This window comes from Artibeus jamaicensis, unplaced genomic scaffold, assembly GCF_021234435.1.
Source record: "Artibeus jamaicensis isolate MK-2021 breed Jamaican fruit bat unplaced genomic scaffold, CSHL_Jam_final contig_465, whole genome shotgun sequence".
Classification (NCBI taxonomy): domain Eukaryota; kingdom Metazoa; phylum Chordata; class Mammalia; order Chiroptera; family Phyllostomidae; genus Artibeus; species Artibeus jamaicensis.
The window spans coordinates 14,067,858-14,093,247 of NW_026521843.1; the positions used below are offsets into that span (position 1 = coordinate 14,067,858).

General features: G+C 39.8%; 1 protein-coding gene across 1 annotated transcript in view; it reads left to right on the plus strand.

Moving 5' to 3' along the window:
- SELENOI (selenoprotein I) overlaps nt 1–23,537 on the plus strand; it is a 42,864-nt gene extending 19,327 nt beyond the window's left edge. Inside the window, exons 4-10 of the mRNA XM_037146711.2 lie at nt 1,712–1,786; nt 5,536–5,798; nt 6,774–6,882; nt 13,440–13,488; nt 15,594–15,774; nt 16,816–16,998; nt 19,087–23,537. Coding sequence (XP_037002606.2) covers nt 1,712–1,786; nt 5,536–5,798; nt 6,774–6,882; nt 13,440–13,488; nt 15,594–15,774; nt 16,816–16,998; nt 19,087–19,185 — 959 coding nt within the window. The 3' untranslated portion in view covers nt 19,186–23,537. The remainder of the gene's footprint in view (nt 1–1,711; nt 1,787–5,535; nt 5,799–6,773; nt 6,883–13,439; nt 13,489–15,593; nt 15,775–16,815; nt 16,999–19,086) is intronic.
- The last annotated feature ends 1,853 nt before the right edge of the window (nt 23,538–25,390 follow it).

Genomic DNA, 25,390 nt, shown 5'->3' on the forward strand with positions numbered 1-25,390 from the left:
TGGGGGCGGATAGTGGGAGACAGGGTTTATTTTTACCTTTTCATCTAGTTGATGGGGTTTGGAGAACTAGAAAGATGGAGGTAGGTGAGTATTTTTTGCATTCTAGTTAGAGAGTATATTTTCTAATAAGAATACTTATAAGTGATGTAGTCAGGAGTTTTAGTGTTATAATTCATCCGTGTTCTGGTTTCAATCACTGGAATCCTACATTATTTTTGTAGGAAAAATTGGAGTTTTAAACACTTAGGAGTTTTTCTATTATAGAATTCTAACTATACATACCTAATTTTATCAACTGAAACTTTTACTCACAGCTTCTGTACATTGCGAATAATAGGGAAGTAATAAAGTACCATGTGACGATCATAAAGTACCATGTGAATAATAGGGAAGAATAAATTTCATCAAGCATGGTTTTGATAATGTGTTCTTAAAATTTTGTATTTTAATCCTCAGGACAGCCTCAAAAGTGTACTTCCTAACTAGAAATATTGTTTTCTCTAATTAAGAATATTTACTTAGTTATTAAGAGACTAAAAATATGTAAATATTATATAAATATATTTTCTCAAATCATAGAACTTGAAGGGCCAACTCAACCATCTAGTCCCAGTGTATTTGGGAAATGGAAGGCAGGAGACGTTCAGTGACATTCAGGTCACAGTGCTCGTTGGTTTTAGAGCCAGGAGTGGAACCCAGACTAGGACTTCTGGTCCTTTTTTTTTTTTTTAATTGCTCTTTTAAAGAGAGAGGAAGGGCTGTTGCAGGGTGGGGGAGGGAAGAGAGAAACAATTGGTTTTTGTTGTTCTGCTTATTTATGCATTTATTGGTTGATTCTTGTATGTGCCCTGACCGGGGATGGAACCCGCAACCTTAGCGTGTGGGACGGTGCTCCAACCAACTGAGCTACTCGTCCAGAGACAGACCTCCTGGTTCTTAGTTGTTCTGTCTTGAGGAAAAGTGAGGTCCAAACATTTCATTGTGATTCTGATGCCAGAATCACACTGGTGAGGTAATTTGTCTGTACCCAGATCTGAAGGTCTTTAATTTAGCTAATTAATGCAGTAAGAGAGTGTAGGTTGAAGCCTTAGTGCATGTTTGTAGTATAACTATAAATAGTGAGAATCAGATTAAATGCAAGCATTTTCTTAAACTCCAAAAGCATTATTTTTCATTCTACATAAGTAATTTTTAAGTAAAGATGAGTTAATCAGTCCTGAATTATGATTAAAGCTCAAAATAAATGTCTATTGTTTGTGAGGGGTTGGACAGTTACCTTTTTTTTTTTTCAGAGTTTACTGATATATTTTAACATTTATCTGGTTCTGCATTTAAAATGTATTGCAAAGTGACCTGCCTGGTGTGGCTCAGTTGGTCGGAGCATCGTCCCATAACTGAAAGGTTGTGGGTTTGATTTCTGGTCGGGGCACATTCCTAGGCTGTGTGGGTTCACTCCCCTGTCTGGGCATGTACAGGAGGCAGCTGATAGGTGCTTCTCTCTCTCATCCATGTTTCTCTCTCTCCCTTCCACTTGTTCTAGAAAGCAATGAAAAAGTGTCCTCAGGTGAGGGTAAGAAAGTAATCATAATAAAATGTAAAGTACTGTAACTTCTGTTTAGTAAATAGGAACTTTTCCCCACTGGCAGTATATACTCCAGTAAGACTGACTGTACTGAGACTGCATTAAACTCAGAGTTGTTTTCCTTTGTAGCACCAGGTCACAAGCATGTACCCGATTGGGTTTGGATTGTTGTGGGCATCCTCAACTTCGTAGCCTACACTTTAGGTAAGAAACTGGCAAATACTCTAGTCAATGGCTGGTGAATCGAATCTGTCAGCAAGGATAGCTGTCCACTGAATTAAGTATTTTCTCCTATGCTTCATTCGTTTTAACTAGGGATTATTAAATTCCATTCAATTTGATAAATATATTTTCAAACTTCTCTATGAAAAATATTGTCACTCATTGGTAAGGACTTAAAGGGTAAGATTGGAGTTGGCAAACTAGCACTCGTGGGTCAAACTGGCACGTTGTCTATTGTAAGTAAACTTTGGTTGGAACACAGCAGTGCTCCTTCCTTTACATATTGCCTGTGGCTGCTTCCATGAAAGGAAGATGGGGTTGAGTAGTTGCCAGCAGAGATCATATGGCCCAGAATGTCTAAGCTATTTATTTCCTTTCTGCCTCTTTTGTAAGTATTTTACAAAAAATATTTGCCAGCTTATGGAATAAGACATAATTTTTGCCCTAAGTTTGGGAAGCAGTGCTGACATACCAAATAATTGCAGAACACTGAGATACTGTACAGAGCATGGTGGAGAACAAATAAGGAAGAGATCAGTTCTTATTTGGTGGAGGGAGTGGTTAGGGAAGTCAACTGTACTAGGCCATGCTGTCTGTTCTGCCAGGAGTGTTTTCAACTGAAATATCTGAATGACCTGTCCTGCATTCTCTTTGCATCCTTTCCTTCTTTATTTTTCTCATAGCACTTAAAACCATATGACCTAGTATTCATTTACTTGCTACCTATTTGTTGTCTGTCTGCTTTCAAATGTAAGTTTCTTGAGGGTGGTACTTTGTTTTAGTCACTGCTCTGTACCCAGTGTTTAGAACATAGGCACTCAGGATATAGTTTTTAAATGCATGTGAACTAGCAGGCTCTGAGTTCAAGTTGCTTAGATCTCTTCAGATAAAAATGACTTACACTCATAAAAACCAGTATGATCTGCTGCACGATTAAATGCTGACATGGTGGACGGCCAGCACTGCAATGAAGTCTATAAGAATTAGAGAAAAAGCTTAGTTACATACTTAGGTAGAGACTTTTGTGCATTTGTTATTAAAGATGAGAAGGTTTTAAAACTATTTGGTTGCCAAGGAGCAGGAGGAGTAGGGGAAAGGTTAGGGTAGCCTGTGGGCTCTGCCTTTTAACATTTAGCGTTTCCGAAGAGCCTTGTGATACACTGTGTCATCTGCCTGTTTCAGGTCCACAGTTCTGGCAAAAATCCAGACCTAACAAGAACAGTTTGTTGCAGAACCATCTTGAATTCACCTGAGGTGGTTTACAGCCTTTATACTCGTGTGACTGTGCTTACATTTTGCTGCAGAAATTATTCACGTGTTTAATCATAAGGTGCTGCTCTAGGTCTCACTGCGGTTTTTAATAGTATATGGCATATTCCCTGAATGACCTTTCTTTAAAAAAAATAACACACCACCGCTCCGACCCATATCTAGACCTCAGACTTGTGGGTTCGGTGAGAAGATGCACAAGACCTAATTAATATGTAATTCATGAATTCAATATTTATTATAACTGCATGGAAGTTGCACTGAAAATAGGAAATTAAGCCAGCAAATAATGAGAATAGACTTAGGAAATATTTTAGCTACTTAAGGGCAGAAAGACCTTATATAAGAGGGATCTGTAGCCTTTGGGCAGGAGTTTGGCCTTCATCCTTTATATATTCCTTGACCAATTTTTTAAAAAAATGTTTTATTTATTTATTTTTAGAGAGAGGGGGAAGGAGGGAGAAAGAAAGGGAGAGAAACATCAATCAGTGTGTGGTTGCCTCTCGTATGCCCCCTACTGGGGGCCTGGCCTGCTACCCAGGCATGTGCCCTGGCTGGGAATCAAACTGGTGACCCCTTGGTTGTCAGGCTGGTGCTCAGTCCACTGAGCCACACCAGCCAGGGCCCTTGACCATATTTTTGAAAGTCCTCTCTGTCACAAACTGAGCTAGGCACGAGGGTAATACTATACTGTGACGAGAAACAGTAATTGCAAGGAACTTCTAATTTCTTTAAAGCTGCCTAATTCTAATGCACTTACTTAACAAAACTGTTTCTTTTGGGGAGAAATTTTTATAATTTAGACTTTCCTTTTCAATTAAATTTTACCATTCTCTCTCTCTTTTCCTCCCCATCTCCCGCTTCATCTTCCTCTGCCCCTCCTACCTACCCCTTCTACTTCCGCCTTCATTTCCTTCCCTCAGGTTCCTCTGTTTCTGCCTGTAAATGAAGGTGTTCTGCTATACTTTATCCTTAACTTTTTTTTCCCTCCTAATTCCTTTGGTAGTCCTGATTCTTAATACTGTTGAGATGACTCCTTTGTTTAGAGCTAGCTATTATTTATCTTCTTAGTTACCAGTGGGTACCCTGGGGTTGAATTGCTTGACATTTACCATTTGGATATCCTGCTAACACTTCAGTTTCAGCCTCTAAAACAGTGCTCAGCATCTTTTCTGTCATTCTTGCTCCTCCTGCTGACTTCCTCATTTCTATCAACACTGCCACTGTGGTGCTACTCAGACTGGAAACTTTGGAGATGGTCTTCTTGTACTTGGGCCTCACCTTTCATCTTGTGTTTTTACTTACTTACTATCTCACCCAGTCCAGCTTTTCATTCATCCCGAGTTCCATCTCAATGTTGGCTTGCTAATTAGTGTTTTTCTTCCAGCTTGTCATTCACACTGACGTCAGGGGAATCTTCCCAAACCACTTCATCGATTTCCATCTTGTCGCTCCCCTACTTACGTACTTTCACTAGCTCCTTATACTCCCTAAAAGTTTTATACTGACTCAAACCTTCCTTCTCTAGCCTCTTTTATACTGCCCTCTGCACATGCTAGTTTCTCGTCAAACTAAACTACTTGGCTTTGAACAGGCACGTGCTTTTCCATCTCAGTGTTTTTGCTGATAGCACTCCCTCCTCTTGAAATGACATACTCCTTTATCTCTCCTCCACTGAAATCCAACTCAAGCTGTATGTCCCCACTCCGATTTCATCTTGTCTTCAAAGCCATTCTAGATTATCCTAGGCTGAAGAGAACCTGTCCCTTTTCTGTACTCCTCTGTGGCTTGTGATGTGCTGTCTTTAATTACCGTGTTTTTTCTCTCTTATCAGTTGTAAACACTCTGAGGGCACAAAATTAGTTTATTCTAACATTCTTGTAATCTTTACAAAATTGAGAAAAGTGCATTGCATGGATTCAACAAATTCTTACATTTACTGAAACTTATTTACTATGTATAAAACTTTTTCCGGAAGCACTTAAAATTGTGGAGGTGGTAGAGCTGCAATATCAAACAAGATGGGATAGGTGTTACAGCTGAAGTTCAGAGTGGTTTTGGATCTTAAAGCAAGAAGTGCTTAGATAAAATGTAATGAATAACTAGTGAATGTTCTCTGGAGGCTTGAGACTGTGTGGCTTGTAGAATGATTCAGTTGTTAGGCCAATTTGGAGAAATTCAGAGTCCAACTCAAAGGCTGCTTCCTTAGATCTAAAATTGACACCATTCAGTGTAAAGTAACATTTTAATTTTTTTTAGATTAAATTTAGAGAAATTACTGATTTTATTTCTGAAATATTAGGAATTAAAGGTTAGATTTTTATTGTACTGGCTGATAGATATACTTTAATTAACATTCCTGTGATATGCTGATTTGTTTTGGTTTGTTTTTTCCAGTTTATTGAAGAAGCCTTTTGCATACTGGTGCAGATTTGACCTTTGGTACTGTATTTTTCTTGCAGATGGTGTGGATGGAAAGCAAGCCCGCAGAACCAATTCCAGCACCCCCTTAGGGGAGCTTTTTGACCATGGCCTGGATAGTTGGTCATGTGTTTACTTTGTTGTGACTGTGTATTCCATCTTTGGACGAGGATCATCTGGTGTCAGTGTTTTTGTTCTTTATCTGCTGCTATGGGTTGTTTTGTTCTCTTTTATCCTGTCCCACTGGGAAAAGTATAACACAGGGGTTCTCTTCCTGCCGTGGGGATATGACATTAGCCAGGTGGTAAGTATGTGTTGTAACTTAAATTGTCAACATTGCATGAATTTGGGGGAAGGTTTTTTGTCATTTTTTTTCTCTATTGCCCTTACGTTTTTTTATTAGAACTGATGTGTGCTTTAAGAAAAATAATCTTATATTGAAATATTATTTTTACTTACTTATGGACAATTTTAAACATGCACAAAAGTAGAGAGGATAGTATAGTGAACCCTTGTGTACCTGATACTTAGCTTCAGCAGTTACCAGTGCATGGCCAGTCTAGTTTCATGTGTACCCTTTCTCCCCTCTCCCTCCCTGCCCAGTTATTTTAAAGGAAATTCCTAAAATTATGTCATAAATATTTTACTCTATATCTGTTAATGATAAGAGCTCTTTTTAAAAGGCATAAACACAATGCCATTATTACACCCCAAAATGAATGGTTTCTTAATGTTAATAGACTTTCATTTTAACTGTTGATTTTGTAAAAGAAAGATATGCACATAATTGTTGGCTTTTTGTCCTTGTCCCCAACTTTTCAGTGAGTGGTGAGATTGTTTTCTCTTACTTAATAGGCTTGCTGTTAACTCTCCCTGCCTTTGGAAACCGCTTTTTGTGTTGCCATTTTGCCCATTTGCACCTAAGGCTCCAGTAACCAATCGGAAGTTGGAATGTTTTTGATGAGGAAAGCGATTGGGTGGGCAAATTGGGTCATCTTGTGTCTGACTCACCCCACTTAGGAGGTGAGGTGCCTTAAAGTGTTTCAAATGATGGCCAGTTGCTTTCATTGTCTAGAAGTTAGTTATTTTATGGCATTGTTGGCTGAAAAAAAATTTTTTTTAAAGGCAAGAAGACTTGCCACAATATCAAATTTAAGCATACTTCTTGCTTTTACTAAAACTGTATGACTAGACTTAATGCTGCATAAAGCATTATCGACTCCCTGGTCTCTCCAGCTGTTAACGCCTTTGTCTGCTTTTGTCTGCATTTTCCTTCCAGACTGTTTCTTTTGTCTACATAGTGACTGCGATTGTGGGAGTTGAGGCCTGGTATGAACCTTTCCTGTTTAATTTCTTATATAGAGACCTATTCACTACAATGATTATTGGTAAGAAGCTCCATGTTGAAGCCTATTTTAACATCACTTTGTTATCAAAGCCAGTGTTTGATTATAACAAGCAGTGGTACCCTTCTCCCTTGCCAACACCCTACAGCAAGCAGGACAGCCCTACAGTCCTGTAGGATTTCAACCGAATCATGAAGGAAACTAAGGTTTCTTTGTGTTTTGCTGTTGTTCAGCATTAAGCTATTTTCAGTGGGAAGAAAATATCAAAATAGGTCATACAAACCTTGTAAATTATTCAGAGTAATCTAGATTGTATTGAAGGATCCACCTGTAGATCACGTTGGTACAGATTTTCTACTTGTGTGAAAGTCAAAGAGTATTTGTAGAAAACAGAATGAAGATTACTTTGTAATACACCCACTGAAAAATTGAGCCTCTAGGTGTCTCCTTCTTATGCCACTGAACCTAGGGAAAGGTTTTCATCATGGCGATGTTTCCCTTTTAATTGAGCCGAAGGGGGTGTCCATGGGATGATTGAGTTGGGGGGAGGGTTTTCCGTGGAAAGAGGCAAAGAGGAGGAGGACTCTGGATTATCTGGCAGCATCAGGAGTGGCACTAAAGAGCTGTGTAGAAGTGAAAAAGCAGACTTGTTGCCATTGCTCTACTCCCTTAGCTAAGAAATAAGCCCGGCTGTTTCTGTTGAAATGGGAATTAGGTAAGGCTTAGAAGCTGCTGAGAAAGTGGTGCCTTAGGCACTGGCTGTCGTGTGGCTCTGGGTCACAGAGATTTTAGGAACTGCTGCTGTAATGTACCAAATGTTCACTTTCTGGTGCCTATGTAAACTGTGGTTTTTACCTTGAAAAGGCTGGCTGTTTCCCATTTCCCACCACGTAGTGAATCTTTGGATTTTAGGCAGCCTGTCCTATAGCAGGTTTCCTGCATTCTACATTTAAATGTTAAATTTTAAAGATAAGGTGGAATTCTGCGATACAGGAGATGTATTTGTGAATGTTAAGTGGGTACTTTATTGGGCACGTGAATGTTCTTTGTCATTTATAAGTTTATCTGAATTCCCCCCTCAAAAATAAAACAAAAGCCCACATATTTCTCTACGAATAAGTAAACTAGCTTTTCCAGCACTAGATTTGAGTAGACACAAATAGACAGAAGGGCCTTAGGGCCCAAGCTGCTTAGTTTCTGCTGATAAAATTGGTAGTGCTGGCACTGGGGTGGCTGGGCTGGGCTAGCGTGTCCAGTGAGGCAAGGGGTGCTAAAAGGTTGGTAGGGGTGGGGTGGCCCCTGTTTGCCATTAGGAGCAGTACCTTCTTTGGGTGCAACAGGCAGGCCACCAAGATGAAGATCAGATGCCCACTCTCGTTTTTCCCCCTCTTTTGATTATGAGAATATTTAAACACCTATATTCTGTTGCTACTTTTATATAATAAATCTCTATGTGCCATCACCCACCTCTAACAGTTTTCAATACTAGCGCCAATCTTATTTCAAATGCACTGCTCCCCCATAACCCTCAGGTTAGTTTATGATATGCAGTCTTTCCTGTGTACCCACATAATTGCTATTTCTGCCGCACTTCATTCCTTTTTGTATATCTGACTTAAAATACGGTGTTCTCTCTCAGAGGTCTGAAGTACTTTCTTTAACATTTCTTACAGAGCAGGTCTGATAGCATTGTATTCTCTGTTTTTGTTTATGTGAAAGTGTTTTGATTTGGTCTTAGTTTTTCTTTCGCCACTTTGAATATGTCGTTCTAATGTCTTGCGGCATCCCCATTTTCTGAGCCGGCTTGTACATCATTGTCACCTGTATGTGATACAGTGCTTTTCTCATTGCTTTCAAGATTTTCTATCTTCGGCTTTTAAAAGTTTGGCTATGATGTACATAGGTGTGGTTTTCTTTGTGTTGTTCTTCTTGGTGTTTGTTGAGCTTGTTGGATCTGTAAGTTAATATTTTTGACTAAGTGTAGGAAGTTTTTAACCACAGTTGATTTCTTCAGATTTTTATTGTGTCTTTCTTTTCTCCTCTGGGACTCCATTTACATGTATATTAGACTGCTTCTCTTGATGATATCCTGCAGGTAATTTTATGGGGCTTTATTAATGTTTTTTTAGTCTTCTCTCTCTCTTTTTTTTTTTTACTATGTGATTTCTATTCATCTATCTTTTAGTTCACCCCTTTTTTGCTTTTACTATCTCCTATTGCCTCTTAAGGCTATCTGGTGAATCTTGCATGGAATTTATCATTTAAGTTATCATACTATTCAGTTCTAGATTTTCCATTTGGTTCTTTTAAATTACTTATTTATTTATTTATTTATTTGTTTATTATTTTAATCCTTACTCAAGGACATTTTTTTTCATTGCTTTTAGAGACAGAGGAAGGAAGCAACGGAAACATCAGTGCTAGGGAGAAGTGTTGATTGGTGTCTCTCATACATGCTATGTCTGGGTGTTGGCACCCGGACCAGGGATCAAACTCACAACCTCGGCATGTGCCCTGACCAGGAATTGAACCTGAAACTTGGTTATAGGATGACGCTCCAACCAGCTGAGCCACACTGATCAGGGCTCCATTTGGCTCTTTTTATACTCCATGTCTCTGTTGAAATTTCCTATCTGTTCTTTCATTATCACTATATTTTCCTTTAGTTCTGTGAACGTATTTAATGTAGCTACTTTAAAGTATGTTTGCCAAATTCAGCATCTGGGTCCACTTCAGAATAAGTTTTTATTGACTACTTAAAAAATTTCTTTGCATTTTGCTAATTACATTTTCATTGTGTCATTTAACATGTTTCTCTCCCTCTTTTTTTCCCTATAAACTAACAGATCCACAGACTTGGTTAGATAAACGTTTAATTTTGTTGCTGTTTTGGCAACAATCCTTATTAGGTAATAATACTTTTAGGAGGACACAATATCTAGTTGTTTCTCTTTATTTTGATGTGAATAGTAATCAGAGAGAGGGTTGAGGTATTTATGTCTATTCCCATCTATTACAAAGTTCTGCATCAGCTGAATACTACTACAGTAGTATTAACAGACATTGATGATTGTTGCTTAGGAATCCATTAATTCAGTGGATAGGCAGGGCAATAGGTTTGTTTTTAATAAAATATCTTATAAATTCATACTGATAATTGCAAATCAGATTTGACAGTACAGATTTTTAACTTCATTGATTTTATCTTGGTATCCTTTAAACGGTGACAAAAGTCTTTGTTTTCAGTGACACAAAATATTTACAAAATACCCACAACAGTCTCAGAATACAGTACCAAAATCAGCAACAATATAATTACTGAAAATTATTCAAGATTTTGGTTGTTTTTTTTTTTAAGGCTTTATTTATTTATTTTTAGAGAGGGGAAGGGAGGGAGAAGGAGGAGAGAAATATCAATGTGTGGTTGCCTCTCATATGTCTCCTCCTGAGGACCTGGCCTGCAACCCAGGCTTGTACCAGGACTGGGAATCGAACCAGCGACCCTTTGGTTCACAGGCTGGCACTCAGTCCACTGAGCCACACCCCAGCCAGGGCTAAGATTTTGGTTTTTTGAGGTTCCATTTATCCTTATGGTTTATTCTACTAGAGACACCCAGTGAGGTTACTATACTTTAAAGTTACCACTCTGTGGCTCTGCCACCAACTGGATATATATGTTTTGGTTCGTTTCATTTTACTTTTGAATTTTAGGGATTAGTTTTGCTTTTAAAATTTACTTTTTCTTTGTATTTATATAAAACATTCACGTGATTACGAAGTCAAATCTATACATGAAAATTTAGCTGCAGTCAGTGCTGTAACCCTCTCCGCCCTCCGAGTGAGCCAGTCTTGGTGTGTGTGGGGGGGGGGGGGCGTGCCAGCCAGACGAGCCACCAGCCAGGGCTTCGTTAACCACTCTTAGTTTTGAGTTTTTGGTTTATCTTTACATCGTTTCTTAATATAAATGAATGTGTGCGCGCGCGCGCATGTGGCTTTATCACCCCTTTTTATAGGTAAATGGTAGCATACTGTACACTTTTTACTGCACTTGCAGCTGCCTGGTGCCTCACTGTGGGGCTGTATTATAGCTCATTCAACCAGCCTTCTACTGGCCGGCGTTTGAGTTATTTCCAGTCTTTGGCTGTTACCCAAATTACTGCAGTGAATAGTCTTGCACATGTGTATGTCTTTTTATATTTTTATTAGGGTATTTTAGGAGAGATCCCTAGAAGTAGAATTGCTAGTAAAGGACAGATTTCTTATAAATTCTCACCAACTGTGTATGAAAGTGCTTATTTATTTACAGTTTTATCAGCATAGTATATTGTCAAACTTTTGGATTTTTGCTAATCTGATAGGTAAGAACTGGTATATCTATAGTTTTAATTTGTATTTCTCTTATTTTGCGGATGAACTTTGCTTGTGTAAGAGCCATTGGTATCCTTTTTTCCTGTATACTTTTTATATATCTAGTCAATTTTTGCTATAGGATTATTAAACATTTTCTTTATTTTTAGAAGCTCTTCATATATTAGGTATTTAGATCTTTTCTCTTGATGTATATTATTCTTCCCCCTTGTTTGTTTTGTCTTTTTCACTTTCCTTAAGGTACTTTTGTCTTGGTGCTAATTGAAGTTCCCGTTTACTAATAAGCCTGGAAATATGAAAAACCAAAATATGTTATGTGACCATGTTTTCCTTGCAGCAGATCTCATTTTATTCAGTTCTTTCTTAGGAATTCTACTCTAATTTTTCTGTAGCTATTAAGTTTGCTATATTATGAAGTCTGGGCCTTCCCATGCAGGTCTGTACATGTGCGGGTTCTGTCACTGTCAGGTAGAGTTTAATGGAGAAGTAGTTAATAATTAAGGGTTCATAGAATACACATTAAGTGCTTGTTAGAAAAGAACTATTAGATGCATTCTTTTTCTTCGGCAGCCTGTCTAGAGCCCAGGCTTTTCTACATGCTCACTGCACTTAAGATGCAGCTATTTGAAGATGTTGTACGCTACTGAATGTTCTTGGTAGCAAATATTTTGCCAGTTTCTCTCAGTCTGTTTCCAGCACCTCAGAGCCACAAGCAACTCTGTGTTAATTCACTTAGCCTTGACTCCCTTTCATGGATTAAACTGTAGAAATTTCTGAGGACTTTGAGGACCAGCGTGTCTTCTCCTTTGTTTCTTTCTAAAATCTTCTAACTTGGGGAACTTTGTTCCAGTTGGACTTAGAAATAGGAATAAGACTTTTCTGTTGTGGATTCCAGTCATTTCATCTGTTTTTGCAGCATGTCTTAGGAATTGTTTCGAAGGGACGCTTTTCTGTCTTTGAGCTGTACAACCATAGCTGCATGGACACCCCTCCCCACCCGAGCCCTGCATAGTTACTGGGAGTCTGGAATGGACAATCTGGGGCTGTTGAGTGACATCAAGATGTCCAGCGGGTGTCTGGGAAGTGCCACATGCACTGATTTGGAGTTTAAAATAAAGAATGTGAATTTATACCTCAACAGATTATAGAATCATAATTTTAAAGATGCAAGGAATACTAGAAAATCATTTAACCTATAGTCATACAGCTGAGGAGTCTGAAGCTCAGACAATTAAGTATTGTCTGATTTGGCCAAGAGTACCTAACGAGGTTGCAGGAGCCAGCAGAACAGCCAGTTACGAATGTGCAGGAGGCAGAGTTCCCACCAAGAGACCAGATGTAATGATTCGATGGTTAGCAGGGACATTGGCAGAATGGAATCACAAAGGCAAAGGGAGGAAAGAATTGCAAAGTGGATAGTTAATGGAGTCATCTTATCAAGAAGTCAAGAAAGAAGAAAGAATATTGAATTTCATCATTAGGAGAGCTTGGTAAATTTTAAGAATGAAATTGCTGCAGATTGGGAGGCAGAATGAGCTTTTGAGTGCTGAGGAATTAAGGCGACAAAGATTAAATTTTGGTGAGTGATGGGAGATAGTAGATGGGGCACAAGCAATGAAGGTAGGGTTTCTTGGGAAGGCCATTCTTGTTTTTAGGTTTGAGAGGAAAGAATTGGTGTGTGTGGGGTGGGGAGGGGCGGGGAAGAAGTTGAGGATGCCAGGGAGGTAAAAATAGATGGGAAGGAGCAGGATCCCCTAGCCACCCCTCTTCCAGGAGCTCACCTTTATTGAACTATATATATATAGTTCAATGAACAGTACCTACTATATATACTATATATATATAGTAGGTACTGTTCAAGGTGCCTTTCCATGGAATAATTCATTTAATTCTCAAAACTCTGTGGGGTCAGTGCTGCTTTTATCTGTATTTTATAAAGGAGGGAACTGAGGCAGATTAACTGACCTGGAGTCATGTGACACAGTTGGTGGCACAGCTGAGCCTGAGGTCCGGTGCAGCTCCTGGAAGTCTGCTCTGAATCTGCCAGCTGTACCGCCTGCCACTCTTCCCGTTGTGACTGTTGTTCGGAAAGGTGTTTGATTTTATTACAGAAGTTAAACTAGAACCTGAAAATCATTATGTCTAAAATTAGTACATATTTTGTGTATATTTGATTATTATAAAAGTCACTCGAATAATAATCATGATGATTTAAACATTTTTCCTTTTAGGTTGTGCATTATTTGTGACTCTTCCAATGAGTTTATTCAACTTCTACAAGTAAGTATTTTATTTCTTTAATTTAATTTTCATTGTTTACCATTTAGTTCCCTTACACCCACCTCCAGCCCAGCAGTCACCACACTGTTGTGTATTTTAATTTTTAATTGGGTTGGAAATAAGGAAATCTTTAGAAATTGTAATTTAGATGCGTTTTAGGGTCTTTTTTTCTTTGGAATCTCGGCGGACACATTGAAAAGGTCCTGAACCCGAATTTTGAGTGTAGAGTGAGGTTAGGGTCATGGAGGGTGTCTGGTGGCTCCTGCGGGCACTTCGGCACAGCAGCTGCTTGTTCTTCTTCTCGTGTTACCGTTTTGGGCTCACCCAGCAGGCTTCCAGTTTGTCGTTTTTTTTGCGAGTGAATCTGACCACAGGAAGTATGTTCCTGTTGAGTATCGGTACATTTGCATTGTTTTATAAATTGATTATCTCTAAGTGTATTTAGTATGATCATTTAAAAAAAGCTGAATTTATGTAGTTTAGGACCAATTCCTAGACCTATGCTAACTCTTCCCAAACCGCGCTGTATTGTAATTCCTGCCTGTGGGGGAGGGTGGGGCTTGGGAAGCAAAGTTGCCTGGGTAGAATTTCATTTTTCTGATCTATGTATTTCCCCACCTTTGTGCAGCCACACTGAATTTTTTTTTGTGACCTAAATATATTCTGCTTTTTCTTTCCTTGGTGTTTAAAAAAAATTTTTTTTAATTTAAAGATTTTATTTATTTATTTTTAGAGAGAGGGGAAGGGAAGAAGGAGAGGGAAAGAAACATCAGTGTGTGGTTGCCTCTTGAGTGCCCCCTACTGGGAACCTGGCCCGCAATCCAGGCATGTGCCCCGACTGGGAATTGAGCCAGCGACCCTGTCTTTCGCATACTGGCACTCAATCTACTGAGCCACACCAGCCAGGGCTCTTCCCTCAGTTTTTGCTTCTACTGCTTCCTCTACTTGAAAAACTTTCCTGTACTTCCTGTTTAATCCTTCAGCTCTCAGATCTGTCTTGCAGAATCCACTCCATGTCAAGCCACACTCTGTGAATCTTCTTTGTTTATTACAACTAGCAAACATTCAGAGAAGTCCTAAAATTTAAAGCTTGAAGGCCCCAGAGACTATTTCAGTCATTTCGTGCTTATCTTAAGATGAGGTCCTGACTGGGCAATGCCTTGGCCAAGGGCATGCAACCAGTGGCGGAACCAGAACTAGAACCTGGGGCTCTGTTCAGATGGGCAGACGTGCTCGGAGACACTGGGGCGCTCTCCGCAGTCTCATTGCAGAGTCTTCCGTGGGAACTAGTTCTCACCCTAAGTTCTGTGTCACTTGTACTGTAGCAACATCGGGAGGTCCTCTTCTGGTATTGCTTTGTATTCATTTTCTTTTCCCTATTAGAATATAATCTTACAGAACAGCAGTTTTCAACCTTTTTCATCTCAGGGTACACGTAAACTAATTACTAAAATTCAGCAGCACACACACACATATATATATATTTAGTTTTGCTGGTCTGACAGAAAAATAGATATAATTTTGATTCATTCACATTGGATGTCTACTGTTGTGTTGGCTGGGTTTTTTTTTTAACTTTTTAATTGAATTTAAAACTTCAAATTAATATAAATTTAATCAATGCGACATTGGTTAAAACAATTATATAGGTGTTCGGTTATCATTTTTTCTTTAGACAATCTAAGGGAAAGAGGACAGTGCTCTTGACTAAGCCTGACTAAGTAGTCAGGTATTGCTTGTTTTTCAAATTCTTGCGGCACGCCAGCTGAAAACTGCATCATGGAACAAAGACCACGTTTTATTACACCCCAGGGGTAAAAATGGGCTGGGCCAGAGGACTTCAGTTGTGGTCCTGGCCCTGCCACTGGGTAGCAAGTTATGTAAATTTAAATTCTCACATCCTCACCTAAACAGATTCTTGCCTATGCCACAGGACTGTGGTGATTATAACATAAGAGAATACGTATGAAAGTACTTTGAGGGGAAAATTGGGATGACTGGAATAGAATAACAATTTTTGAAAAAGTACTTTGAAAACTATGAAATGCAGATATAAGTTTTATATGTAATCATGTTCTTTTGTATTACTCGGTCTTGTTTTTCAGAAGCTATAGAAATAACACCTTGAAACACAGTTCGGTCTACGAAGCGATGGTTCCCATCTTCTCTCCATGTTTGCTGTTCATCTTGTCTACGGCGTGGATCCTGCAGTCGCCTTCCGATGTTTTAGAGACACACCCCAGGCTGTTCTACTTCATGGTCGGGACAGCCTTTGCCAACAGCACAGTAAGACTGGTTTTGAAGCCCTGATATATACAGGGAACATAAGATGGAGTTCGATAGTGTGAGAAACCTTATACAGTAGTAGAAAAACCAAGTTTTAAATTAAAGATACTTTAATTCAGAATTTGAAAAAAGATAATAACCTCCAAGACAGAACATGCTGAAATCATTTTATTTTTCCCTTAGAAACCAGTAGGATTTAGCGACAGCAGTAGTATTTTAGAACCGTGGCATACTTGAGATTTTTTGTTTTGGTTGCCTGCTGAAGAATCCAAGGGATAATTTATAGATTCCTTTAAGACTGTAAATATTACCAGTGTAATTGAAATGGCTGCAGACACGATTAGTTCAGGGAGCGTGAAAGGGGTTTTTGCAAGAGAGAAAACACATCATGTACATTCATCCCACACATTTTTTTAATCAACTGAACTTTCAATTAAGAACATGGAATTATAAACTATGCAATAAATACAACATGTTTTTTAAAAGTAGGAGTTGAGAAAAGACCGTGATAGTTTTGACAGCCAGGAAGCCTGTGCTGAGACCAGATTCTTAATAAGTTTTTTATTTTCTTACTTAACCACTGAACTTCTGTTTCCATGTATAAAAAGTAATTACAAAAGCATGAAGCACGTTTGAGTGAGGTGTTGAGAATAAAGGGAGCCAAAGAGGCACTGAGGTGTTCATTGGTAATTCGGCTGAGTTGGAGGTAACATCTCATCTCCATGAAGAAATTTAGTTGTGTTGAGGTTTTGAAAAAAAATTTTTCTTTTAGGTAACAGAGAATCTTAAAATTTCTGTTACCCACACTGTTGCCCAGTGGAAGAATGCCTTCTGCAGCATCCTTGCTAAATTATCTAACAGACTCTTCCGGCACACTCATGGTTCCAGGGGCCACAGGTTTGGAGGTGGAGGCAGAGGTCCCGTTGGCCCCCGAGCAGTTGAGGTGACTGAACTTAACATAACAAATGTGTTGGAGTGACAAGTATTGAAAGTGGTTTGCTGATTAAATCCCCCGCCCTCTTATTTTTTTCTAATTTCAAGTGTCAGCTGATTGTTTGTCAAATGAGCAGCACGAGGTGCCCAACTTTGAGTTGGTTGCTGGCGCCCCTCCTCCTGGTTGTCATGGCGGTAAACCTAGGCGTGTCTGCGTACACGGAGAGCGTTCTTCTGTATGTCCTCACGGCTCTTTGCACTGTGGCCCACATCCACTATGGAGTACGAGTGGTGAGTAGACCAGAACTGGTTCCATTTGAGAAGAAGTTTGGTTTCATTTAGTTAGTTCTTATAAATAATGGAAAGAAGGTGAGGGAAATTTCAAAAGGAAGCTCGCTTATAGTAGCTGGAAGGATTTTAGTATATTCTCTAAATATTGGGTAACATTCAGGTGTGTAATTTTGAAGATTGTTTCTCTAATAAATATGTTTAGTAACTACAACTAATTTAAAAACTAGATAATTATAAGGAATTAGTTCTTGTTTTTAAGTAGGTAGAAATGTAAATCATTTTCTTGGTGAAGAGAATGGTAAACTCTTTTGTGCTTTTAATAATATAGGACTAGATGATCCCATTTTATTATTATTTCTACGTGTGCTTCTTTAGCTTTACGGGCATTTTTGTTGCTTGCTAACATAATTTGGAAAGAAACTGAAATCGGTTTGCTAGCACTGCCTTCCTCCCTCTCTCTGCCCAATTCTGTAAGTGGCATGGTAAGGGAGGTTAGGACTTCAGACTAAAGGGAAGCTTTTGCATTATTTGAGGTTTTACTTCATCCATTTCATTCCTGAGTTCTCATCGGGAGAAGTAATACATAAGGGGATATATAGAAGAGAAAGGGTTTAAGAAGTATTAGGCAGACCTTAATATTGTCTTCTGAAATAAGAGACTAGTTTCAGGACAAATGAACTAAGATAGATGTAATAAAGTGAAAATCATAACCGTGCAGTTCATTTTCTTTTTTATCACATGTGAACATCCTTTTCTAATTATCTCACATATTTTAGTCTGGTCTCATGGTTTTTGAATGGTATAGCATATTCTATCACGGCGATTACTTAATAATATCCCAGTTTACTTAATCATGATCCAGTTATTCTAATCCTTTAGGTTTGTTTCCAAATTTTCCTTGTTATAAATAGTGTTGGAGTGACAAATCTGGAAGAATATTTTTTCTTTCCTTTGCTTTATTTTCAGATAATAATTTCATAGCAGTGGGGTTATGGAGAAGGCTGTTTACATTTTTATGTCTCTTAAATACTTCTATTTGGTTTGCTTGTTTTAAAAGGAACCTTGCTGTGAATCAGTTTGAGAAACAGTTTTATATTGTCGTTCATATTTACAAACCAGGGGCACCTGTCATGCTAGGTAACAACTTCATACTTTGCACATGTCGCTAAACGTAGGCGTCCTTTTGTTTCTCCCCAAAGTGGTCCACATCTGGGGGACAAACTGCATGAAATTGTTATGGAAAAAAATGATGGTATAAGTCTATGAATTATGACAGGAAGACACGATTGTTTATGTTTTTATTTGCGCCAATGTAACATCATACACTTTAGAGTAACAGCCGTAGGCCTTTATCCTGATGTTTCATCCGCTGTGTGTATGGAGTGGAGCGCACTCGCCAGTGCCTTGAAAATCATACAGAAACCAAACCAAACCAAAGCACATTTTCCTTTACATTACCAAGGTACCACATTTCTTTGTTAAAAATCCGGAAAATAAACACAAGCTAACGGAAAGAGATTCTAGGAGCGTTTCTTTTCGTCTGCCTTTTTGCTGTCTTACTTCTGCAGCTTCTGACCGAAGGTAAAACTTGCTGAGTCACACGGAACCTTCACTCGCTCTTGCATACCCATTAGTGATACCCCGACCAACATGGCTCAGACCTCTGAAAAGGGACACATCTAGTTTTAAACTGTTTCGTTGGGTTCAGGAATGATCACCTAGAAGTGTTATAAAAAGCCGAATATTGAGTCTATGTGTGTAAATATTTGACCTACTAGATAGTCTAAGTCAGCTAACCCTGTAATTCGTCAGTAGATCTGACGTGAACCCGTGTGGGCTGGAGGGGTCTGGACGGACTAGGACAGCGGAGCCAGGCAGGCCCAGGTTTGGGCCCCAACTCCCAGGGCAGTGCCGGCCCGCTCACTGAGCGCCCAGCTCTTTACCTTTCCCAGCCCAGAAAAACCTTCATTATTTATGACGAGTTTTGCTGTGTCAGTACATTGTTGTCTCCGGAGGGTTAATTCTCTGTGCTTTTGAAAATTAATTAGATACGTATTTGTCACTGCCTCCTGTTCTGGTTTTCTGTAGGTAAAGCAGCTGAGCGACCATTTTCAGATTTACCCCTTCTCATTGAGGAAACCAAACTCAGACTGACTAGGAATGGAAGAAAAGAATATTGGCCTGTAACCTACAGAGAGAAGTACTGTAAATAAGATGCTTGTAAATATTTCACCCATCACCTTTGAACTACACTGATCTGCCTGACGGACATGGGAACTCTGTGTGTGGTACTTGTACAGCAGGAACGATGTGCATCGTCTGAAACGTGGAGTTTTGGGCCTACGAACTCCCGGCTTGTTTTATTTTTTTATAAAACCATGTGATGTTTCCGTTAAGCATATTGTACATTAGACCAGCAAAATATTTCTAGTGATTTTAGCTTCATGAATCCATAATGTTTTGGTTCATACAGAGTTAAAGATGCTCTATTTTTATTGTTTTCAAAGCCCCCAAATTGGTTTAGAGCACTGACAGATAACATTCAGAAAACCACAGTATGTTTTCATGTTGGATACTTAGTAGTTGTAGTCGGTTGCTCACTATGGAAGCCATCGTAGCCCACATCTAATGTAGGGAAAAGGTAAGAGCAGGTCACCTTCAGCAAGAGATGCCAAAAGATTCCAGAACAATATACAGGTTTGCCAAATACTGGTTCCTCTTTCCCATGGAAATGCCTTTGTCCTCATGTGCTAACAGATTCTCTAGTGTTCTGGCTGTCTTAGTTGTGGAACTGAACTTGGTAAATGGTTTGGTTTTCTTTTAAAGAAACATCCTATTGAGACTCAATAGAGAATGGATTGTAATTACAGCTCACCCATTGGCATGGTCCACTGTTTAAACGTGGCATTCCACCCCCACGCCCCCTCAGATGCACGTTGCTGAGATTTGGTGCCTGTAAACTATGATTAAATGAACGTCTGTGACTGCGTGAGTCTTACGGTAGTTACTCGTGAGGAACACAGATACGCTTTCTTCCTAGAGAACTTTACTTTGGAGTATGAATCTCACGAACCTCATTATGAAATTACTACCGTGAACCTCACTGCAAAATTAGTTTTCTGATTGAGTTCGTCCGTCCTTCCTTCCTTGCTCTCTCTCTCTCTCTGTCTATTTTTTGTGAAGGAGAGAGTGCTGTGGTTTTTAAATTTTTCATTCAGGATAAAGAACTAGAGAGAAATTCTTTCTTCTCCAACTTGCCCACCTCCCCACTTGAAGAAAATTTTTATATGAATGCCTTACTGAGTCCTCAGTCTCTTTACTATAACTTGGAGCAGTTTTTGAGGTTTACTGACAGACATTAAAATCCCTTTGATTTTAATGTGCTTGTTTTAAAGATCACACCTGTTCATGAATGTAGATATTTTCTTCTGTTGCTTTTTGACTTTGTCTCCGTTTACGTTGGTGGTGGTGAAACTTACTTTTAAAATTTTTTCACTGAATGGAGTTTGTGCTTGAATGAAGAGTGTGTCTTAAACCCTCGTTTTGGATGGATCGCACTTGGATGAAATAGGCACCGCTGTGTGGCTCTGTAATTAAATTCATAACCATTATTTATCTGTGAATGACCATTTCAAAATTTAATTCTAGTGTATTCCTTCATTGAATTTCTTTCTGCTGCTTTGTAAACATAACTATGTAATTGATATTTCAATTTTTAAATATGTAAATCTAATAATTGTCATCTAGGTTTGTAGGGATGAGTCAAGGAGCTAACTCACGGTTCTGTACTCATTTTAAAAAATGTTCGTAAAGGTTGAGGTCTATTCAGCGACCTTCTCTGAGACACAAACGATCACTGAAAACAGGTGCGAAACTGATGCCGGGGCACGTGGGCTGCGATTCCGCGCGTGTGGTGGAGGTGCCATCGCAGAGGCTGGAGAGCTGCTGGGCTCAGGGAAGGGGGCGCGGTCGTTTGTCGCCTTGTTCCTTGTCGTTCGTGAAACTGAACTGCACAAGGTGCTCATTTGATCTGGGAGCAGAGCTGTTCTTAGGGTTTGCAAGCTAATCATTTTACTGTTCTGTTGACCTTGTACAAAAGAATGAAATTAATCTGCATGATAGAAGAAAGGAACTGCTAAATATTTATGAAATGACTCATTTGGACCATGGGCTTCCTTCCCTTTAGTAGTATACCAAGAAAATACTTCTTCTAGCAAAAGGTCATGTCCTGCAATTTTGGGGCTTTTACCTTGGAAGTGTGTTTCCGCTCTCTTTCTGTTGCATCAGGTTTATTTGAAAATTGTTTTGTGGCTACACTTTACAACTTCCTTCCCCGTAGTGGTAAAGAATTATGTCATAGTTCTGTTGACACCCTCAGATGAAGGAAGGTGGCGGTCAACCAGATGGGCGTGGAACTGGGCGACTGACTGTTTCGCACCGTGGCCTTGTGCGTGGGTAGCGCGCCACTGACTTGGTCTTGGTCTAGTTTGCCGTCTCGAAGTGCATCTTGGAGGCGCCCCTTTGTTCTGTAGTGATGGGGTGCCTGAGGCAGGACTTGATTACAGATCGCTGTTCATTCATGTCATGCCAATTATCATAACATTTCCAAAGTATAAAAGCTACTTCAGGCTTATGCATGGTATTTTGGGGTGAGCTCACACCTCAGCCTTTCCCCCAGCATACACTGAGCTGCCTTTTGGGGGATGGCTGGTCACCCGTACACATTTTCTGTACCTTTCGGAATAGTGCCTTAGCCAGGCCGGAGGTTCCCGTCGTGTCTTTGCTGACCAAAGTTTCCTGGACCTGTAAGAGAAGCTTCTTTTCAGGTTAGGGTCTGAAAAATGTCCTTTCTTGCTTGTCAGAAAATAATTCCTCTATATTTGAGGGGGCATGGGATAGAAAAAAGCTGAATCTACCCGGATAGAGTATATTAATGCTGCCTTTTATGATCCTTTAATGGTATGATCTTAGTGTAGTGCTCATTGTAAAATCATTACTGTTTAAATTGCCATTCCTCCACTAATAAGGAATAAACACAGTTTATGGGTTTTGGTCTGAAGGGTAATAGAGTGAGTAACCTCCAAATAAACTAAATAGTGTTCCTTGATATTTAATAATATCATGGTTGACATACTTCTAATTCCAATTAAAACAAAAGTTAAATGTGATTATGGTCTAGAATATTATAGTACTACTAGCAACATGCCATTTATTTTCATGGAGAGCTGTTGGAAAGAGTTGCCCAAATTCTAAATTAAATGCCAAGAGAGTATTGATCGTGACCCGGGGCCTGGGCACCGGGCAGACACGCAGGGGAAGAAGCGTATAGCATCTGCTTCGGGAGGAGGATTGCCTCAGGCCTAATGCCCTCAGGGCCCCATGATTTAGACGTGATGCCCAGTTTGAAATGGTCACAACTGAGCTCATCATTCCTCTACTCATTTCAAATTCAAACTTTCTTAAGTGTTCAATTTTCAAAGAGTTAGTTTATTTTGTGGTCGGTCATAAAGCTTTTGGAATGTACCTTGCTTTCCAGAGGAGACCCCGATGCTGTAACCTGTGGAGAATAAAAAGGTAATCTGAAGGTGTTAGAGTCGAAGCCCACTGTCCCCTCATGTTTTCACCAGAAGTCTGTTTGTAACTCTTCCCAGTCCGACTTCACCTGGGTTTCATTTCCACCAGCCGCCGCCCCGGACAGAGATGCCGCTTGCCGTGTTGCTCCTCGGTTTCACCGCATGCGGAGCTCCTTGATTGGCTGCCTTAGATGTCTTGTCTAGTCAAGGACCGGGACTGTGCCAGAGGGAACAAAGCAAACCCGACAGGCTGGAACTTGTGACTTCGGGTCCCCAGATACACCAGAACACAGACACAGATATTTTTGGTTGTGTCGATTCCTGTGTTCAGGGTGGCCTTTATCCTGACTTCCACTCTGGACTTGACGGAGCTCCCTGTAAGAAATTTATGAAGTCACACTAGAATTCTCTTTGTTCTACGATGAGGTTGCTTAGTAAGACAGCATGCCCTTTCCTGAACACCTCGTGGCCGAATAACCTTGTGGCTGCCAGTGCTAGAACCTTCCAGGAGTTTTAACTAGTACTCTGCATTTGAAGCACTTTCACACGTACACTTAAAATGACAGTTTTAACAATAAAATGATGTTAAGTTAATCACTGTGAAACTTGAAAGTGTGATGCTCTGCATTTTAGGAAGCTTTAAGTAAATTCTGATCTTCCTTTATTAATTATGAAACCCACATGATTTATGTATTTTACTTTCCATCTCTGAAGTGGTATAAATGACTGACATATTACTGGCAGGCAGCTACTTTTAAGGCATATTGTAAATCATGGTTGTTTAACTTTTCCAGAGAAAGTGGTGACGTGTTTACTTCTTCCTTGTGTGGAGCCAGGGGGATTAGATTTACTGGCTAACTCATTTCCAGTGTTTCTGCAACACAAAATAAATGTAACCCTACTCTTTAACTTGCATGCTAGTGATATGCTTTGCTTTTTAGTAAACAAATATGCAAGAAATAGTAATGGCTGATTTTGTTGTATTTTTTTTGTTTGTTTTTAAGCAGGGACCTGCTCTTTTTGCAGACAGACCTTTAAAAAGCTCATATTTAGGACAGCAAGAGCAGGGGTGCCGTTTGTAGCCCTCTCACGGGTGGCCGGGTTCCTAGAACTAGAAAGTGGCACGTGGACTGATGTTAGAAGACACCAGGACGAACACGTCTCCTTAGGAAAGTCCATTCGGACACAGCAGGACGTTTGCTTGTCCACACACTGCTCTTCTTGCCTGCTTGTCACAGAGTCATTCTTAGAAAGCCAGGTTGAAGCAGCACGGTGCTGTTTAAGAGCGCGTGAATCGGACCGTGGCCCCAGCATAGCTAACGCTACGTTGCAATTAGACACAGGTCTGAGACGCAAGGAGCGAGCGGCTCACTGCTCTGGGTGCCTTGTGGCTCTTTGGCTGGAGTCTTCTCTAGGGCAGTTTGTATGGGTAACCATTAGAATAAATTTTTTAGTTAAAACATACTCAGTTCTCCATAAATTCTAGATTCTGGTCTTTAAAAAATACATATTTATTTATTTTTAGAGGGAAAGAGAGAGAAACGTAGGAGAAATACATCGACCGGTTGCCTTTCACAGGCCCCCAACTGGGGACCTTGCCCACAACCCAGGCACGTGCCCTGACCAGTAATTGAACCCAGCAACCTTTTGGTTCACAAGCTGGCGTTCAATCCACTGAGCCACACAAGCCAGGGTTATATTCTGGAATTCTTGACAAGTACTTTTTGTTATCTAAAAAAATAAGCTCTTGACCAGGAAATGTTTAGTTAGAACTTGATGTTATTAATCAGAAGCCTTTTTCAATTTTGCAGGATGTATGAATGCTGCATTATAAATCTGTTTAAAATACTGGTATCATTCAGTGTCAGACTTGGAGTTTAATAACTACTATTAAGACTTCACACACACACATACACACAGCTGACCACAATATTAATGTTTTTTGTAGGATATTTTGTTTAGACAGCTTACTCCATTAGAACAGCCATTCGGGAGACAAAGACCGAGCTGCAGGTGTTATTTACTTATTCTGAAATGTGCCAAGAAAGCAGAATTTAGTATTAAACTCCAAATTTCAACGGTAGCATTTCCTCTGGGTCAAGGGGAAGGGAGGAAATAATTGCTGAGGAAAGGAGGTGTAAATTCCCTGCGGCCCTCTTTCCCCTTCTCTTCCCATCCACTGTGATAGATTTGTAGCCAATTGTAGAGAAAGAATTGCATACTTTTCTGAGTAAGGTTACGTGCCCTGTGACTAGGTGGCAGGAATCATGGCTGAATCAATTACTGAGTGGTCCTGTTGCAGTTTGCTCTCTGTTGTATTCTGAAATAAAAGGACAATTCCATCCCTTCTCAGGTCCCTAGAAACAATACCACTCCAGCAGCTGGAATATATTTGCTATGAGTAGAATATATCAGAGAAGAAGATGAAGAGGAGCACAAAATCTTATTTTTCCCTTTCAAGTAGTTGAATTGAACCTGGTAGTAATCGGTCTGTCTAGGACTTGCTGTGTTCAGAGTGAATAATGTAGCATTTATTTTGTCTGGTCATGTGCGGCGTGTGTGTGTACACATTGAATATGTACACATCTACTGTCTGTGCATATACATGGATGATGTGTTCGTCTGTACCTGCAGTCTCCTCTTGATTATCAGCGAAGTGGCGCGCCCTCACTGCACGGTCCCCACGTGGACGTGACCTGCGCGTAGCCCATAACCCTGCGAAGCCTCTTCCTCATCCGGAGCCACAGCCTTTCTTACTTCAAGTTCATCTGAGCCCCCGGGAAAGGCCCTTGAAATAAGTCATGTTCCGTTTCCCTTTC